Source organism: Anomaloglossus baeobatrachus, chromosome 2 (genome assembly GCF_048569485.1).
Source record: "Anomaloglossus baeobatrachus isolate aAnoBae1 chromosome 2, aAnoBae1.hap1, whole genome shotgun sequence".
Taxonomy (NCBI): domain Eukaryota; kingdom Metazoa; phylum Chordata; class Amphibia; order Anura; family Aromobatidae; genus Anomaloglossus; species Anomaloglossus baeobatrachus.
Genome location: NC_134354.1, coordinates 428,742,384 through 428,763,031, shown reverse-complemented (window position 1 = coordinate 428,763,031; position 20,648 = coordinate 428,742,384). Strand labels below are relative to the sequence as shown.

At 48.0% G+C, this 20,648-nt stretch overlaps 1 protein-coding gene across 1 annotated transcript in view; it reads right to left on the bottom strand.

The window, feature by feature from the left end:
• The window catches only part of MED13 (mediator complex subunit 13), a 196,762-nt gene extending 180,904 nt beyond the window's left edge, over nucleotides 1-15,858 (bottom strand). Inside the window, exons 1-2 of the mRNA XM_075336235.1 lie at nucleotides 15,151-15,858; nucleotides 10,637-10,871 (exon numbers count right to left, since the gene is read on the bottom strand). Of these exons, the coding sequence (XP_075192350.1) occupies nucleotides 10,637-10,871; nucleotides 15,151-15,216 (301 nt within the window). The 5' untranslated portion in view covers nucleotides 15,217-15,858. The remainder of the gene's footprint in view (nucleotides 1-10,636; nucleotides 10,872-15,150) is intronic.
• Nucleotides 15,859-20,648: the final 4,790 nt, after the last annotated feature.

The window sequence follows — 20,648 nt, the reverse complement described above, 5'->3', positions numbered from 1 at the left end:
GGACCACATCACATTTGAGGTGACTTTGAGAGGCCGAGGTGACAGAAAATACCCAAAAGTGACCCCATTCTAAAATCTGCACACCTCACACTGCTCAAAACCACATCCAAGCAGTTTATTAACCCTTTAGGTGCTTCACAGGAACCAAAGCAATGTGGAAGGAAAAAATGAAAAAAAAAAAAAAAAAAAAAAAAAAAAAAAGTTACACAAAAATGTTACTTTAGCCATAAAACTTTACATTTTCACAAGGGAGAAAAGAGAAAGTGCACCATACAATGTATTGTGCATTTTCTCCTGAGTACGCTGATATCCCATATGTGGTAAAAATCAATTGTTTGGGCGCATGGCGGAGCTCGGAAGGGAAGGAGCACCATTCGAATTTTTGAACGCAAAATTAGCTGGACTCATTAGCGGATGCTATGTTGGGTTTGGAGACCCCTTGAGGTGCCTAAACAATGGAGCTCCCCCACAAGTGACCTCATTTTGGAAATTAGACCCCTCAAGAAATGTATCTAGATGTTTAGTGAGCCTTTTGAACCCCCGGGGGCTTCACAGAAGTTGCTAACGTTGAGCCGTGAAAATACATATTTTTTTTTTTTTTTTACCACAAAACTGTTACTTGAACCAGGTAGCTTTTTTTTCCACAAGGGTTTCAGGAAAAAAATGCACCATAAAACGTATTGTGCAATTTCTCCTGAGTATGCAGAAACCTCATATGTGGTGTTAAGTAATTGTTTGGGTGCATGGCAGGGCTCAGAAGGGAAGGAGCGCCATTTGACAGCAAAATTGGTTGTAATCATTAGCGGACGTTATGCTGCATTTGGAGACCCCCTGTGGAGCCTAAACAGTGGAGCTCCCCCACAAGTGACCCCATTTTGGAACTAGACCCCTCAAGGAATTTATCTAGATGTTTGGTGAACACTTTCTACCCCCAGGGGCTCCAAAGAAGTTAATAATGTTGAGCTGTGAAAAATTCTTTATTTTTTTTTCCACAAAATTTTTGCTTCAACCAGGTAGCTTTTTTTTTTTTTTTTTTACAAGGGTATCAGGGAAAAAAGCACCATAAAATGTATTGTGCAATTTCTCCTGAGTACGCAGATACCCCATATGTGGTGGAAAGTAATTGTTTGGGCGCACAGCAGGGCTTGGAAGAGAAGGAGTGCAATTTGACTTTTTAAAGGCAGACGCCGTGCAGTGATGTGCGTCACTGTTCAGCCGCTGCAGGACGCACGTACTGATGAGATACAAAAAGCGACCGGGGATACGGAAAAAAAAAGTCACGCCGAAAATTGAGCAAAGATGCCGATCCGTTATGTGAATCCCTGATCGGCGCTCGGCCTCTAAAGGACGCACACATGGATGAGGTGCAAAGAAATGACGCAAAATTAGGACCAAAAAAAAAAAAAACAACAAAAACGCACGGACGAATGAGGTGTAAAAACGGACAGGGGATACAAAAAAAAAAAAAAAATTATACTCACAGGACCCAGAGGATTAGCAAGAGGATAACTAACCAGTAGAACTGTGCAGGAGGAATAGAAGGCAGCAAGATGGACAGCTTTACAGGAGCAGCAGGCAGGAAGATGGATAGCTTATGTCTAAAGACCCAGGAAGGACCCAGCGATGGAGGCAGACGTGATTGGGCCAGGGAAGACCTCAGACGACCCGGTGAAGGCAAGTAGGGGACGTAGGAGAGGGAGAGCAGATGGAGAGGGGGAGACCGGAGAAGCAGAAGCATGGGGGCAGAATCTCGTGGGGGGGGGCAAGATCGCGGCGGGGAAGGGGGGGGGGCCACATCGACACAGGCAGGGACCATCGGGGGGGGGGGGGAGAAGCATGCAATACTCACGGGGAGCAAGAGCAGCGATCGGGCGGCAGCAGTGTCTGCGTGGTACTACAAGTACCAGCCAGCGCACACAGAAGACATGCTGGGGGAGGGCTCTGCAGACCAACACAAGCCTGGGGAGGGCAGTCACCTCCAGATCAGACTGCCCCACTGCATGCTCGCTCCAATCAGTGCTGCAGGGGCTGGGGGCTGCCATGTTTGAGCTCCAGCTATGATCTGCTGCAGCACCTCATAGCAGAATCTCACAGGATAACACTGGTTCAGGCATTGTTTTAGCCAAAACCAGTGTGATGTGATTGGCTGTTCATATTTGAACAGCCAATCACAACGATCGTTGATGAGGGGTGGCAATGCCACCCCCCCGGGGTCAAGCACAGGTCCCCTGCTGTAAGAAACAGCAGGGGACATCATTTGAAAGCAGTTGCTATGGCCACGGCAATCAAATGAACTTTAGGCAGTAAAGTTACGTCCCTGGTCGTTAAGTCATGTAAAAATAGGACGTAACTTAACTGCCCTTGGTCTTGAAGGGGTTAATGGTAAGCCCCCTGGCTTATAATCACCCGCCACCATCTTCATCTGCTTCCGGAGTTGCTCTGGTTGGGCTCCTGTGATTTATGACCTACTGGCAGCTCCAGTGTTTCATGGAGCGCGCCAGAGGGCACAAATCAATGCAGCTCTATGAAAGTCTCGTTCTGGCTCTCATAGATTTGCACTGAGCTCTTGTAACGTAACTTCTGGCACAAAATGGCGCTGAGGGACCAGGGTAGCTGATCTGGGTCTGCCGTTTTCCCGTTTTGTGCTGCGTCACTCCAGTGCAGACTTATTCATGTTTTCTTCTTCTGGACTGCAGCATGTGAAATCAGATTTGCAGACCACTTGGACGTTCTTTCAGTCTTTTCTGGGGACATACACCTTCATCACATCCCTATCCATTGCTACCTTCACAGCTCAGCAGCATCCGAGACTGAAAGCCTGCTAAATCAGATGCCCAGCTATAACTGACAGCATCTGGAGGGAGGGGTGAAAGTGAACACCCCCAGAGAAGGCTAAGAGGAAACGCTCTGGTGGTCTGCAAAGCAGAGATTTCACATAGTGCGCTTCTGAAGACACAAATGTAAACATCTTTGCAATGGAGCAAGAAGAAATCAGTTTGAACAGAGTGGCAGTGATGTGTTTGTGCTTTTTCTATGGCCAAGTGCATATTAAAGCGAAGATCTGAAGGCCTACGTCATTGTCATCTAAGTCCCCATTTAGTGCTATGATCTAAATTATTTCCTAATTTACTTTTTATCAAAATTCCCTCTCTTTCCCTAACTACATTAACTATTGTATTTTAATCTTATTTACTCTCTTTGATAATTCTACTGCATGCTGGGATACTCCAGGTGTCATCAGGGGGAAAAGACTGCAGCCCCAGCCCCGTTCCAGAAATGAAGAGTCATCAGTGACGCTCATTTCAGGGGCAGGGCCTGGACTAATCCTTGTGCGATGTGCACAATGACAGTGCACTCCATGTTGTCGGTTCAGATCAGAGCAGTGTCAGAATACCGGGGGTATATAGACCAGAGCCTCCCTCGCAAGAGATGTCACCATGTATGCTGACAGAGCTCAGTCGTCAGCTCATTATTACTGATCTGACAAGACACCACACTTTCATTTTTCACAGTACGCACTGTTTCAGGGGCTGGGCTGGTCCCAGCACATGTGTACGGTACATAACCGTGCGGGCTCTGATGTCAGCCCAGGTCAGCAGTAACAAACTGGCAATGGAGCGAGCAGTGTCAGAATACCCCATGTGCAGAGGCTGTCTCTTTTGGGGGGGGGGGGGGGGGGGGGGGGGGACTGGTCTCTGCGAGAGCCAGTTATTCTGACACCCGTTTCCGGCTCATTACTGCATCAGAACCAACTACAAACAGTGCACTGTCATTGTGCACATCATGCTGGGACTAGCCCAACCCCTGAAGCCTGAGTCACTGGTAAAGCTTCCCTTTAGTGAGGGGGATAGAGGCTGTGGCAGTGACTGAGGGCTCCTGCCCCCTGATGACGCTTCATTTGAGTGTCCCAGCACGCACTGGGATTATCAAATGAAGCGTCATCAGAGAGGAAATAGGGGGAAAAAAACAAAACAAAAAAAAAATAGCTGTTAGATAGATAGTGTGGCTAGGATAACATGGGGAATTTTTAATGCTGCCAGACACACTTGACACCATCTGAACCAATCTTGTAACACTAATCACATGACCCTGGGAGTGAAAAATATCTAATTGGGCACAATTTGTCCATTTCCAATTAGGGGTGTACTCACTTTTGTTTCCAGTGATTTAAACATTAACGACTGTGTGAGTTGAGAGGATACACGAAATTTACACTGTCATACAAGCTGTACACTGGCTACTGTACATTGTATCAAAGTGTCATATCCTCAGTTTTGTCCCATGGAAAAGGATTTACAAAAATGTGAGGGGTGTACTCACTTTTGTGATACACTGGACATTAGCAATTAGATGGGCACTAAATACCGTAGATATGGATTTAGATTATTATTTTGGCCTTTGGACCACCCCTTTAAGTGAAGGGTTCACACCCTTTTCTGGTTCGAAGAGCCATATTGTCTTGTTGAATCACTCCTAAGGGTGGCAATTAAACTTATATGGGTATTACCATCTGAGACATTTCCAGCATATCCAATTAAAATGCAATAAATGCTGAATAGATATGAAGACTGACACTTCCCCTTTCGGAATAATAGGGTTCTTTTACGTCCAGTTAGCACTTAGGAGAGGGGAAAGCCATGGATGATTGTGGCTCTACATATTGTACAATTCAAAGGAATCTGTCAGCAGGGTTTTTGGTATGCAAGCAAAAGCCAGCATGCTGCAGGGGTTAACACAGAAAACTCAGGAATGCCTGACTTGTCACAGTCCAATGAGTTGTATATTTGCAAAGTCTGTTTAAGCAGCAGGCCCCTTATCATTGCAGGACTACAAAGTCGCAAACCCCCTGCTGTGATTGACACCTCAAAGTCAATGTACAATCTCTATTGAGAGCCTGGTGTGGGGAGGGAAGTTCTCTTAGCTCTGCAAAATCTAAACATTCTGAGTGTGTCAAAGCAGCTGCACCCAGTAATCTAAGTGATACACTGTTGGATTCAGAGCCTCTCTGCCTACATTCTGCTGCTCTCAGATGAGGTAGCAAATACCTTCAAGTGCCATAAACTACATTCTAGAGAACCACAAATATAGATGGCCCCTGTAGAACTCATACATATATTTCTGGAGTACCAGAGAGGTCAATGTACTCCATTCTCCTAAAATTAATGGGAGACACAGAGGACTGTGTTCCCTCTCCTTTCTTCTGTGACATGTAAATAGCCACACAAAGGCAAGAATTCCATGACAAAATGCTTGGGGGCCACAAAGGTTGGCATAGAGGGGCACACACAGGCCCTGGGCTGCAGGCTAACCACCTGTACTGAATGAAAACCATGAGCCAAGTGCCGGTAGCAATCTGGGCTTGTATATAAGTGGCACACTTCTGCCTCCACCGGAGCCAATGTCTTGCCTGGTTCCAGACATTTCTCTTTACACATGGATTAAACTCCAGATAGGAGGAAAGGATAAATCAGATGTTCTACACAGGAGTGTTCATCCGGAGCAGCACACCGTGGAGACGTCCGGACCGGACGCAGCATGTGAAGATACAAGTATAGACTAAGTAACTGCAGATCACAGATCCCCTGCCACAAAAGGCTGCTGTTTACCCAGGACAGAAATAGCTCCGATTTACATGACGTTACCCGCTTACAGAGGCACAAGCACAGCTCACGAGCCAGCACACAGCGGAGGGGAGACATGGCAGAGGCACAAGCACTTGTCACTGCAACACCAGAGCTGCATCCAACACCATTCTTGTCACTAAACGGACCAGAACTAGAAAGAACCCCCAGAGGGCCCATTGTAAGTGATAACTGCAGAAGCCACCACGGCTATGAACGTCACCTCAAACCTATGACTAATGTGCACCCAAGGATGCACGCTCAGTTACACAGGGCTCACTATAGAAGGAGGCTGTGGACAAAAAAGCGCAAATAGGGTCTTACCCCGATATATGTGGGGAAGGGGGAGTAAACTCACTCACCTGATGTAGTTGTGACAGTCACAACTACTATAAGTGCATGTAAAACAAGATCCACGGCTGCAGCCACCCAGTGGCAGACATCAGAGAGCAACAGAGAAGGGTGTTCAATTGCCGCGCCAACAGATCACTCATTCAGATGATGAAGACCAATGTCACTTTATTTTCATACAGGTCTACGCGTTTCTGGAGCACCTGCTCCCTTCCTCAGGACCATCAGGTTAAAAATAACATCAAATCCCTGATGTTATTTTTAACCTGATGGTCCTGAGGAAGGGAGCAGGTGCTCCAGAAACGCGTAGACCTGTATGAAAATAAAGTGACATTGGTCTTCATCATCTGAATGAGTGATCTGTTGGCGCGGCAATTGAACACCCTTCTCTATTGCTCTCTGACACAGGGCTCACTACTGAGAACCATGGCAGTCTATGCACAGAGATTACATAGCAGCCAGCAGTGGTTAAAGGGAACCGGTCATCAGAAATTTAGCTATAAACCTAAAAGTTCCCCCCTCTGCAGCTCCGGGGCTGCATTCTAGCAAGGTTCCTGTACTTTTTGTGGCCCCTTTTAAACCAAATTAAATACTTTATAAACTTGTACCTTTTGCTATGTAAATTTTGTAAATCGTCCATGGGGGCGGGCTCTCTGCTGACCGTTGCTGTTCCTCCAGCAGATTTACGCCGCCCCCCCAACGCTGAATTTCATATTTCAGAACGCCACTCCGGGGCGCCCCTGGGCCCGCGCATGCGCTGTGCGACTGTAGCGGGACTGTGCACTGTGTGCATGTGTGACCGCTGGTGACGTTTTGCGCAGGCACGAGGTTATGGGTGGCGCTGTGAGTGTCATCAGCAAGTGCCGCCCATAACCTTGTGACCGCACTTTCCCCTCTTCCTCCAGCGCTCTGCTCAAGCGCACGCTGGCCAGATGACCCGGCGTCACCTCTTTCCCCTCTTGCCCTGCTGCACGGTAAGATGGGAAGGAGGTGACTTCAGGTCATTTGGCCGGCAAGCGCTTGCGCAGAACACTGGAGGCAGTGGGGGAAAGCGCGTCCACGAGCTTATGGGCGGGCACCTGCGATGCAATCACAGCGCCGCCCATAATCTCGTGCTTGTGACCATGTCACCAGCGATCCTGGCGTGGGCGGCACCTCGGGCGCAGTGGGCGGCGTCCTGATGGATGAAATGGAGCGTGGGGGGACGGCGTCAATGTGCTGGAGAAACGGCAACGGTCAGCAGAGAGCCCGCCCCTATGGACGATTTACAAAATTTACATAGCAAAAGGTACAAGTTTATAAAGTATTTAATTTGGTTTAAAAGGGGCCACAAAAAGTACAGGAACCTGCTAGAATGCAGCCCAGGAGCTGCAGAGGGGGAAACTTAGGTTTCAAGCTAAATTTCTGATGACAGGTTCCCTTTAACCAGGGTTTGGGCAGCCTCGTCTACACACTGTCCAGACTGATGCCATCCCAGTGGTTTCCATGGACCTATAGACTCATGTGGACTATTTTCATCCAAGACACCGCTAAAAAAGGGCTCTGTGACTTTGCACAGACATATGATCCGCAAAAAGACAGTGTGAACAGCTCCATATACTACAATGGGTACGTGTTGTATCAGTAGGGTTACAATGTACGTGAAGAATGGATGTCTACATGATGCCTAAAGTAAGAATAAAGGCAGCAGTTCCCTGATGGGAAGACAGGGGTCATGTACACGTCCAGATACAGAGTCAGCCATTTGTATAAAGCCAGATAAGGCCCATCTGCCAAGACGGCTCAGGCTCCAATCATATATAGAAGGGCACTATGAAGGAAATCAAAACAATTTTCACCCAGAAAGTCCCCAATTGTGTGTACAACACCTTGTTCTGCAAAATGTTGATAACTAACAGTTTTTATGCCCGTTTCGCCATCTTTGTAAACAGCGGCACGGGCCTCAGCGCCAGAGCACGGGCCTCAGCGCCAGAGCTCGGGCCTCAGCGCCAGAGCTCGGGCCTCAGCGCCAGAGCTCGGGCCTCAGCGCCAGAGCTCGGGCCTCAGCGCCAGAGCTCGGGCCTCAGCGCCAGAGCTCGGGCCTCAGCGCCAGAGCTCGGGCCTCAGCGCCAGAGCTCGGGCCTCAGCGCCAGAGCTCGGGCCTCAGCGCCAGAGCACGGGCCTCAGCGCCAGAGCACGGGCCTCAGCGCCAGAGCACGGGCCTCAGCGCCAGAGCACGGGCCTCAGCGCAGCACAAGAGATTTAGTATAATTTCCACAACAGAAGTTTCGCTTGCTATGACAGCACATTCTCTGACACACGGACTGTTTAAAGGAGGCCCCATTTTCATTAAAATGCACATGCCTCTCATCTTACTCCAGTGGATCAAGACTGATATACAGAATGCTGGTCTTGCTCAATTCCCATCTTAAAGGGGTTATCCACTACTAGGACAACCCCTTTTGATTCCATGTTTCCCTCAGGTAAAATAATAAAGCCTATACTACCCTCCCATACCGGCACTATTCCTGCGGTGTCCAGGCTCACGTGGCATGACCTCACATGAGCCCCACGTCCAATTACTGACAGCTTCTGTCTCCTGCCTTCCGACCAAATGAACAATGAACAGAAAGTGAGCACATCCAGAACGTTCACTTCCTGTTAACTAGTTTGGTCCAAAGGCGTGAGACAGAAACTGGCAGTAATTGGACGTGGGGCTCATGTGAGGTCATGCCACGTGAGCCTGGACACCGCTGGATTAGTGCCGGTACGGGAGTATAAGCTTTATTGAACCCCAATTTTTAGGTGTCACAATGTTTTATGGATCTCCTTTTGTATGGATTCTTGAATAAAGTTCTGGCTTTATTGTAATGGATCTGCCATAAATTCACGTCCCGTTTTTTTGTCCATGCGTTAGCTGTGCATTGACAGCTGAATTTGGCACCCTCCTGGACGTCTGCTGTAAAATCAATATCCTACTGGCGTGGTGAGCACAACATTTTGTGTTTTCTACCATGTAGGCTTTATTAATTTACCTAGGGGAAACATGTGGAATCAGAAGGGGGTGTCCTAGTAGTGGTCTACCCTTTTAGACAGCATTCTTAAGTGTAGAGGTTATCCCTTATCCAAAGGATAAGGAATAACCTCACAATCAATGCGGAACTCGAGAACCACTCTGTTCACTCTTGGTGTACCGTCACACTTTAGTGACGCTCCAGCAATCCCTCCAGCGATCTGACCTGGTCAGGATCGCTGGTGCGTCGCTACATGGTCGCTGGTGAGCTGTCAATCAGGCAGATCTCACCAGCGACCAGCCCCCAGCGACGCGTGGAAGCGATGCTGCGCTTGGTAACTAAGGTAAATATCGGGTAACCAAGTGCTTGGTTACCTGATATTTACCTCGGTTACCAGTGCACACCGCTTAGCGCTGGCTCCTTGCACTCGTAGCCAGAGTACACATCGGGTTAATAAGCAAACCGCTTTGCTTATTTACCCGATGTGTACTCCGGCTACGTGTGCAGGGAGCCGGCACTGGCAGCCTGAGAGCGGCGGACGCTAGTAACCAAGGTAAATATCGGGTAACCAAGCAAAGCATTTCACTTGGTTACCCGATATTTACCTTGGTTACAGCTTACCGCAGGCTGCCAGAAGCCGGCTCCCTGCACATTCAGATCGTTGCTCTCTTGCTGTCAAACACAGCGATGTGTGCTTCACAGTGGGAGAGCAACGTCCAAAAAATGAACCAGAACAGTTTGTAACGAGCAGCAATTTCACAGCAGGGGCCAGATCGCTGCTCAGTGTCACACACAGCGAGATCGCTAATGAGGTCACTGCTGCGTCACAAAAACCGTGACTCAGCAGCGATCTCGCTATGTGAGAAGTACCCCTTATAGTGCCGATGATCAGCCAAGCTCTGCACTCTCTCTGGCAGTCCCAGTTAGAATCAATGGAGCTGCAGTACACATGATCGACCCCCATTAGAGCCCCGATTCACGAGTTAAGTGGTGAGCCCAGTTGTCGGACCCACAACCATCAGGAAATGGATTGGGGATACTTGCACATTTGAAATCCCCCTTTTATGTTTACATCATGAATGATTGTCATAACTTCATTGAAAGGGCACAAACGTAATGGATAATGTGATGGCAGCATCCCACTGATGGACCACAGGCATCTGGCTAACAGTTGGAGGGAGCTGACACATACTGCTGAATAGTAACGATGGACACAGCGGAGCGACCATACACTGCAGTGATCGCGGTGGGTGCAGTGGTGGGGTCTGCAGTGATCCTACATTCATCCCCTATTCTGTATACAGGTGATATGTTTTTTCATGTTTGACCCCATACGTTAACCCTATCCAATAATAGCTCACACCAGTGTCTTACTTTAAACATTACATGACCAATGTAAGTGTTGCCTTGTCTTCTTGCTAGCCAACACTACACTGGACAGTGAACGAATGAAAGCAGGCTGATGTAGAAGGGGGAAAATACAATTATCAAAGAACTGCAATTTAAAAATTTCCATGACCAACATATCGGTGTCAACCATCCAGCCGGCTCCAGACGTCTTTCACAAGGAAGCCCAGTCTTGAAGATCGCTCTATCAACACCAGCAAAGCCAACATTATTCATAACGCACTAAATCCAGTCTCCAAAAAGCACCTATAAATAAAATATTACCTGTCAAGTCATGATGAATTAGGTCAGAGAAATGGGGATCATCTCCCCACCAAAATATCCACAGTTCTCTCCGGCCAGGCCGCTGATCTCGACGCCACACGCTCAGCACGTCGGCTTTCAGACACCGACTGAAGCTGCTCAGAATGGGATCCTCTTCTGTAACCGGGAAGAGGATCGGAGCAGAGGTAGGGCCCTGCCACACATACTGCTTCCATTTGATCCCTGTAAGGTCCGCCTGGAAAGAAAAACACCTTGTTAGCTTCCTACATAGCATAGACAGTGGAGTGTAATGAAGGCACCCAGCATCCAGCCCCCTCCTAGATAAACACATAGTGATTCCCAGTGAGGGGAGGAGGGGGACAGAAAGCCGAGCTGGGAGAAGCACATTCCTGGAACACAACAATACAAACATCTCAAGGTTTAACATTGTGACCACTGACTAACAGCTGGAACCCCAACCTCACATCAACATCCCTCACAGGGACGCCGAGGGGGATGGGTGGAAGAGGGCACACCGGATTATTCCCAGACAGACAGCAACCAGGCTACTGCAGGACAGCTCAGGGTTGGCGGGCTACCAAGTCTAGATCTGGCAGCAGAGCACACTACATTGAGGGGATCTACTAAGAACCTGATGCATAGGCACCTTTAGGTCTGTATATGGACTGCAATGCCAGGACTAACCGCAAGTCTACCAGCCCCAACTTATGTAGAGGTTCTAGACAGGAGACCCACACGCAGTCAGTCCGGGCATTGCGGTCTGTAGACACTCATGTGAACGCCGCCTTGTTCTTACACGTATCCCCACCACAGACATCATCACTAGCGGATGCCTTGTTTAGCTACGAGCACTCTCCCAACCCCTACCTAAAAGCATGCTCTGCCAAAATGAGCATGCAGCTATGTGTTTCCAACACAGAAGAGTCTAATCCCTTGGCAGTAGTTTATTTCAGGATTGTCTACTGAATTCCAACATGCCCGACCCACGCTCTCCAGCATCTGTAATCAGGAAAGCTGGGCAGCCCCAGAAAAGAAGAGAAGATAACGGGCAGGGTCGGGCGACCGTCCTCTAAAATGTATAGAAGATGGGGGCCTTAATACCATGGTAACACAATAAGCCAGTGTTCTGCAAATACGGCCCCTGGGTATGTACAGGAAAGATTTATCAATGAACAGATGACACGGACATACAAGCTGCTGCACATTCTATTTAAAGGGGTATTCGCCAGAAGATATCCCATAAATGATGCCACCGCTGAGACCTGCGTCCCTCTTCAGTCTACTGCCATGGCTGATGGGGGTAAAGAGGTGGCATGCATGTGTTCTCCGTTATGGGACTTCTAAAAACAGCCACCGCACAATGTCTAAGATGAAAAATTACCTTTAAATAGCGTGAGATGTACTAGCGGCCATATTGCTTGTCACCCAACTTTCAATAAGGGGTCGTCCAGGTTTAGAAACAAATGTCCGCTTGTTGTTGGAAACAGCGCCACCTCTGAGCATGGATTGTGTCTGGTATTGCAACTCGGCCCTACACTACAATACTAACTCATGAGCACGGGGGGCGCTGTCCCTGAAAGCACGTGGGAATGCGTTCCTAATCCTGGACAGCCCCTTTAACTATTCTTGGGAGAGCTAGGTGAGGAGTAATATGGCCACCATCGCGGGTCGCACTGTCACTAGGCTTCATGAATGACAGGTCTGGACAGTAATGTAGGGGACGTTCCTGGTGCACAATATGGAGTCTATAAAATCTTGGTGGTAAAAGTGGCCGCATTCCCAGATATACACATAACAAGAATAAGAGTGCGACACACACAAGAAGAAGCTCCATAGGTAAATTCCATGTGCAAGAATTACTGAGGCCTAAGGTTCTCTACAGAATACATGCAGGAAGGCTAGAGAGCGCAGCCAGCTAAATACAGCCCCTGATAAGATTAGCCTGGGGAAAAGCAATGCTACAAGGTCAGGGACTGTACAGAGCTGAACAGCAGCCAAGAGACGGCAGATAAGGGCGAGATGGTGCAAGATCCAGCTCTAGAAAAGAGGAAGGGGACAGGGCAGAAATGCTGGAGAACAGGCAAGGAGCAGCCAGGATGGCCGCAAAGAAAGAGTCCAACAGAGAAACACCGGCTAACAAACTTCTGGCCTGGGCCGGCAGCACAGGCAGGAAAATGGCTGCTTCCTGCCTCCTCCCACACAGAGGAGAATAGGAAGGGGCTGAGGAGAGGAACATGTCCGAATAGTGGCACGCAGACGCCAAACTTTAGGAATCTCCATCAAAGGGAACACGGATTGTATAGAATGGGATGGAGGATACAAAAGACTGAGGGAAGGTGCCATAGATGATAGATCTGCAAATACATGGAGAGGATGTGTGCCATAGGGCTCTATCCAGAAGAGATCTTCAGATGGGAGGATAGAAGGCTCTACACAAGAGGACAGAGCTACTTATGAGTGGACAGTGAATAGAAGGATCTACTGATATACAGATAGGATGATGTGCCATAGATGAGGAGAGATCCCCAGATCTATGCATAGGATGAACTGTGATAGATACAAGGCTAGATTAGAGAAAGATCTCCACAGACGAGGCTAGATCTACAGATATATGTACAGAAGGATCTCCACGGACGTGGCTTGATCTACAGAAGTATCTCCATAGATAAGGCCAGATCCAGATATATGTACTAAAGGATCTCCTTGGGCGAGGCTAAATCCACTTATATATGGGCAGAAGATCTCCACGGATGAGGCTAGATCTACAGATGTATGGACAGAACATCTCCACGGGTGAGGGTAGATCTTTGGAAATCCTTCTGTTCATATATTAGTAGGTCTAGCCTCATCCATGGAGATCCATCTGTCCATATATAAGTAGATCCAGCCTCACCCGTGGAGATTCAACTGTCGATATATATGGACAGAAAGATCTCCATGGATGAGGCTAGTTCTAGAGATATATGGACATAAGTATGTGGTGAGGCTAGATCCACAGATTAATAGACAGGATGTCCACTGGTGAGGCCAGATCTACATATATATGGACAGATGGATCTCCATGGACAAGGCCAGATGGCTCTCCACGGACAAGGCCAGATCTACATATATGGACAGATGGATCTCTATGGATGATGCTAGATCTACTTATATATGGACAGAAGGATCTACACGGGTGGGACTAGATCTACAGATATATGGACAGGTGGATCTCCACAGACAAGGCCAGATCTACAGATATATGGAAAGATGGATCTCCATGGGTGACATTAGATCTACAGATATATGCATCTCCACGGATGAGGTCAGATCTACAGATATATGGACAGGTGGATCTCCATGGGTGACACTAGATCTACAGATATATGCATCTCCACGGATGAGGTCAGATCTACAGATATGGACAGAAGGGTCTCCATGGGTGACATTATATCTATAGATACATGGACAGAAGGGTCTCCACGGACGAGGCTAGATCTACAGATATATGGACAGGTGGATCTCCACAGACAAGGCCAGATCTACAGATATATGGACAGATGGATCTCCATGGGTGACATTAGATCTACAGATATATGCATCTCCACGGATGAGGTCAGATCTACAGATATGGACAGATGGATCTCCATGGGTGACACTAGATCTACAGATTTATGGACAGAAGGGTCTCCATGGGTGACATTAGATCTACAGATTTATGGACAGAAGGGTCTCCATGGGTGACATTAGATCTACAGATTTATGGACAGAAGGGTCTCCATGGGTGACATTAGATCTACAGATTTATGGACAGAAGGGTCTCCATGGGTGACATTAGATCTACAGATTTATGGACAGAAGGGTCTCCATGGGTGACATTAGATCTACAGATTTATGGACAGAAGGGTCTCCATGGGTGACATTAGATCTATAGATATATGGACAGATGGATCTCCATGGGTGACACTAGATCTACAGATATATGGACAGATGGATCTCCATGGGTGACACTAGATCTACAGATATATGGACAGAAGGGTCTCCATGGGTGACACTAGATCTACAGATATATGGACAGAAGGGTCTCCATGGGTGACATTAGATCTACAGATATGGACAGAAGGGTCTCCATGGGTGACATTAGATCTATAGATATATGGACAGATGGATCTCCATGGGTGACACTAGATCTACAGATATATGGACAGAAGGGTCTCCATGGGTGACACTAGATCTACAGATATATGGACAGAAGGGTCTCCATGGGTGACATTAGATCTACAGATATGGACAGAAGGGTCTCCATGGGTGACATTAGATCTACAGATATGGACAGAAGGGTCTCCATGGGTGACATTAGATCTATAGATATATGGACAGAAGGGTCTCCATGGGTGACACTATATCTATAGATACATGGACAGAAGGGTCTCCACGGACGAGGCTAGATCTACAGAAAATGCAGCTGGATCCACAGATACAAGGCCAGATATGGACAGAAGGCTGGATCAGACACGATCGTGCTGTGCACTCACCAGACAGAAGAGGTTGGAGTGGCAATCCTCCAGACTGGCCCCGTTCGGCACAAAACATGAACTCATCCTCACAGGCAGGGATCACACGCCATTATCCCACCCGAACAAGAAAGAGACACAGCGGCGGCGGCGATCACCTCCGTCACCAGCAGACCACCATCCTCACAATCCAGGCCGGCTCCCGATCACCGATTAGTCGCTGCCCATCCCACGTGACCCGGGCAGGAGGTAACAATGTAGCCGAGCGCGGCGAGTCCGCACGGTGCAGCAGCGCCGTTACCAGCACCGGTATCCGGGCGGTGTCTCAGTCCTCCCTCCCCCGCCGCTGGTCCCCCTGCTCGGGGCGCAGAGCATGGCGGGAACCGCCCGGTCACCGGAGCGGTGGGGGGACGCTAGGCCTCCACCGGGAGGAGCACAGGACACAAAGGAGAGCGCTGAGGCCGCCGGCAGTCCCGGGTGTTTCTCGGCTTCTCTCCTCACAGGTTCGCCATTTTCCTCTCCTCCTCCTCCCCGACTCTCCTCCTGCGCACACACAAGTAGTTGCCGATGCCGATACTCGATAGATCGTCTCCTCAGCGCTTTGTGGCAGGAGAATCCCCAGCGATAGGCAGTGATTCGTAATGACGAATAATCGGATCAATGTCGGGGCAGCTTTCCCATTTGAATTTACAGATTCCTTTCTTTAATGGCGGCCGTGGTGCCTGCTCGGCCTCTCGCCGGTGGTTGGTTAGTTCGTCGTCATGTGACCAAAAGATGCCTTCCCTCATTGGCCAGTCTGGGTTGTAGACTGGAACGAAGCGAGTGGGGGAGGATCGGAGAGGTTGTCATAGGAAGAGACCACTAGGGGGCGAGGTGTGGGATTGTGCTAGAGGCTGCGCCGCCTGCTGGTGAGGAGCCGCTACTACAGTCTGCTGCGCAGATGGATTGCAATGGAGAAGTTCCTGGAAAGTTCAGTACAGACCACACAGTGTAGATTCTCAGTACGTCTGTCACTCAGGCTGGGATTTATGAGAGCAGCCCCATTGTATGGCCTTACAGCCAGTACTGCTAGGAAGCAATGGGGTTTTCCTATTAGAATCTACCAAGGTGGCCATAGGTAGGGAGGAGTGAGCAGGGAACCCAGTGGTGTTCCTGAAAGAACCTCCATAAGGGATGGTCCTAGTGATAATATTGTACGTGTGCACTCTGATCGTATGTAGTCAGTGATGTTGATCACATAATGGCTGATCCTATTGTACGTGTGCACTCTGATCGTATGTAGTCAGTGATGTCGATCACATAAGGGCTGGTCCTAGTGAGAATATTGTACGTGTGCACTCTGATCGTATGTAGTCAGTGATGTTGATCACATAATGGCTGATCCTATTGTACGTGTGCACTCTGATCGTATGTAGTCAGTGATGTCGATCACATAAGGGCTGGTCCTAGTGAGAAGATTGTACGTGTGCACTCTGATCGTATGTAGTCAGTGATGTTGATCACATAATGGCTGATCCTATTGTACGTGTGCATTCTGATCGTATGTAGTCAGTGATGTCGATCACATAAGGGCTGGTCCTAGTGAGAAGATTGTACGTGTGCACTCTGATCGTATGTAGTCAGTGATGTTGATCACATAATGGCTGATCCTATTGTACGTGTGCACTCTGATCGTATGTAGTCAGTGATGTCGATCACATAAGGGCTGGTCCTAGTGAGAATATTGTACGTGTGCACTCTGATCGTTTGTAGTCAGTGATGTCGATCACATAAGGGCTCGTCCTAGTGCGAATATTGTACGATTGCACTCTGATCGTATGTAGATCTCCTGCAGTCAGTGATGTCAGTCACATAAGGGTTTTCACATGCAGATCTTTACGGATCAGACTCGCCTATTACACGAAACACATATCATATGGAACCATCCATACAGGGTCCAATTTTTATAGATAAATTGGAACCATTATCATATGTAGAAAGTAAACTCACCAAATCTCATAATAAGATCCTTTATTTTTAAAGCTCCGGCACATAGATGCCTTTCCTGTCGCACCCATGTGCCATCTGAAACATGTCTGTGTGGATTTGGTCTATGGCTAGCCATACACATCAGCTTAATATTGGCCTTACCCTCTCATTTCAGCCATGTAATATGCATGTGTCATAGATGCTCCTTGATATTCCATTCCTTCTTCTGTGGTGTGAATGGAGTTCTATGTATAGTCTCTGTTAGGCTTAACTCTTTCCCTTTTAGGACCCTGCAGATATCTTTACATTTCAGTGGCTAATCATTATCCCCTCTCTGTGTCTTTATATACCTGTATTATCTCTTCTTTTGTTGCTGGTGATAGTTTTCTATATTGTTCAGGTTGCAAGCAGTTGGCTTGTAATCTCCTGGAAACACATTGCTGTTGTTCTCTCAAAGTCATCCTGGAGATAAGTTGTCCGTTTGTATTCCCGTTTGTTTTCTCAGTGTGGTCTTTAGGACTTAGTGGGGTTGACTAGTGCTCATTCCATCCGATCATTACCTAGGGCCCAGCTCAGGGTGATATAGGGTCTAGGAATCCTGCTCGGCGCATAGAGGTGGAACCTATCTAGAGACGTCAGGGGAGCCCGGGGCCAGCGGAAGATTTTTATCAGGGGTCATTATCTCCTCCTTATTAGACACACAAAGTTCCCCTCTTTCCTCTCCTTCATTTTTGCCGTTCGCTCGTTCTTTCCCCATATCTAGCGTGTCAGCATGTGGGTGTCCTGACTGTCCTTAAGGAAGATGTTGGATTTCAACATGTCTGATCTTTTTATTTCCACAGCTACTCTCAGATATGCTACCACCAAAAAGGTAAATTTTTGGAGGCCATGTGCCTATATCATCTGTCGGCCAAATACAGATTCATTGGACCGCCATTCTTCTCAGCCTTCCTACATATGGACCTGACAGTACTTGTGAAGTCAGTGGATCACTGGCAGACACCTCTGGCAGCACAATATTATTCAGGTGATGAAATTCAACATGGCCAATTCTATTCCCCCCCCTCCCCCCCCCGAAATCATCTGTAGTCACATAATGTAGTCAGCTGGTCTGTGTGTCATTGGCAGATTTTACCACCCTTACTTACCTCTCCCTATTCAGCCAAACCGTGCATGCTGTGTATGGGGGGGGGGGGGGATTGCTGTCTGCTGAATATCTAAAGTGTATGGCCAGCTCTCTGATTGATGGATATGGACATCAGGACATGAAGTGCACTGATTTTGTGAAAGATTTGACTGGGTGATGACGTCTAGAGAGCCGTACTTCCAACCAAAGATCAGCAGAACTAACATTCATTCCAATACTGGTCCCTGATCATTGCCCTGTGTAAACATGCCCAGGATCAGCTGACAGACAAGCAAACAGTCATCTCTCAGCTGATTGCAGCTTTTATGCAGGCCTACAGACAACCCCTGGAGAAGCAGGGTGCATTCAGACACTCTATAAGTACTGGGGACTGGCCCACGTCTCCCGATCGCTCATGACAGCTGCATAGAAATATATGAATCCCTCACGCTTGGGTCAGGAGAGCCACGGCCAGTCAGTGCATCACAGGCAGATGCGGGACTGATTTGCTACACAGTCTGAATGCACCCTAACTTTTCACCCCATACACTTTACACAGTACTGATGACTTGCTATACTGCTGATTGGCACTCATTTTGGGCAGATTACCCTCCTATGTGAAAGTACCCACAGATGTGGTGTGCTGTGGAAAATGTATTGAGTTTTCTGCAAAGTGTGGATGAGATTTCAATCCAGAATATCCGCAGAACATATGCCCCAGGTGCATGTACCCTAAGGCTATGTGCCCACGGGACAATGTACCCGCGGACTTTGCCGCATGCATGTCCGCAGGTTTCCCGCAGCTGCTCCCCGGAATCCGCAGCTATCCATTGCTGTGGGATTCGAGCATTTTTGTTGCGGTAAACCTGCGGACATTCATGCGACTAAGGCTGCTTTCACACCTCCGGTTTCTGCAATGCGGCACAATCTGGCACTTTGCAGGAAAATCGCAACCGTTTTTTTTTGCTGCCGGTTGCGATTTTCCTGCATAGACTTTAATTAGTGCCGCATTGTGCCGCATGGCCTTGCATTCCGTCCGGTTTTTGCCGCATGCGGCAGATTTAGCCGATGCGGCGGCCGGATGGAACGTTGCCTGGCACGTTTTTTCGTGCGGCAAAAAAAAAACGCATCGCGCCGCATTCGGCCGATGCGGCGCATTTTTCAATGCATGCCTATGACGGCCGGATGCGGCGCGATGCGGCAATAACCGCATCCGGCCGCCGCATGCGTTTTTTGCCACTGTGCATGGTCAGTAGCATGCCGCAAGCGGCAAAAAACGGACTGGCCGCAAAGGAAAAACTTATGCAAAGGATGCGGTGTGTTCACCGCATCCGTTGCATAGCTTGCACAGCCGGATTGAGCCGCAGAGCTCAAGCCGGATGTTTGAAAGCAGCCTTACCTGCGCAAGTCCCGGCCCTATCCCCATAGTGGAGGGCCGGGATTTCCGCAGGTATTTCCGCAGGAATAATTGACATGCAGTTACATGCGGCTGCAGGACATCCGCAGCATATTCCGCAGCCGCACATACTGCAGCATGAACACACACTCCCCATGTCCCATAGGATAACATGGGGAGTGTCTGTAGTTGCTGAAACCTGCGGATTTATCTAGAAAATCCAGATAAATCCGTGGGGTGTTTGCGGAAAAATCCGCAGGTAGAGAGTCCCGTGGGCACATAGCCTAAGGGATTATGTGTATTTCACTTTTAAATACCCCTTATAGGGATATAAATTTTGTACTTTGCTGCTGCTGCTCCTCTTGATTACTGCATCTTATATCGGTAGCGGATAATAAAATAACTACATAAAATGGTTATTTTGATATTCAATTACTTTGTAAATTCAACTTTATTTGCAGATAAAGTCTACATCATCCATCAGGCCTAATTTATTTGTAAAATAATCCAAGATGCAATAAACTCCAAAATAATGCCATCATTTCCAAAAAAACAAGTTCCGCTGTATCTGATCCTTAGTTTTTGTGTCTGCACCTGGAGAATTCTCTAGTCGGGGAAACCCTTTCAGATTCACCAGACACATCACACAGAGTTGGGATGTCAAACTGGGCAAGCCTAGGTGGCTAAACCGGTTTGTTTAGTATGAAAGGCAGTCGTAAGCTGGACTAACTCATGACCGGACTTTGGGTATGTGCGCACGTTGCTTTTTACCTGCTTTTTACCTGCTTTTTTGCTGCTTTTTCTTCTGCGCTGTTTAATGCCAAAATGGATGTGTTCTTCTATTCAAGCAAAGTCTATGGGAATTTGGGTTTCTTGTTCACACTAAGTTGTTCAAAATGCTGCCTTTTTGTGGCAGGACTTTGGTCAAAAACTCAGCTTTTCAAAGAAGCAACATGTCAATTGTTTTTGCCATTTGGGTTTTGCACTGCAAAGCTGAGTTTTTGACCAAAGTTCTGCCACAAAAAGGCA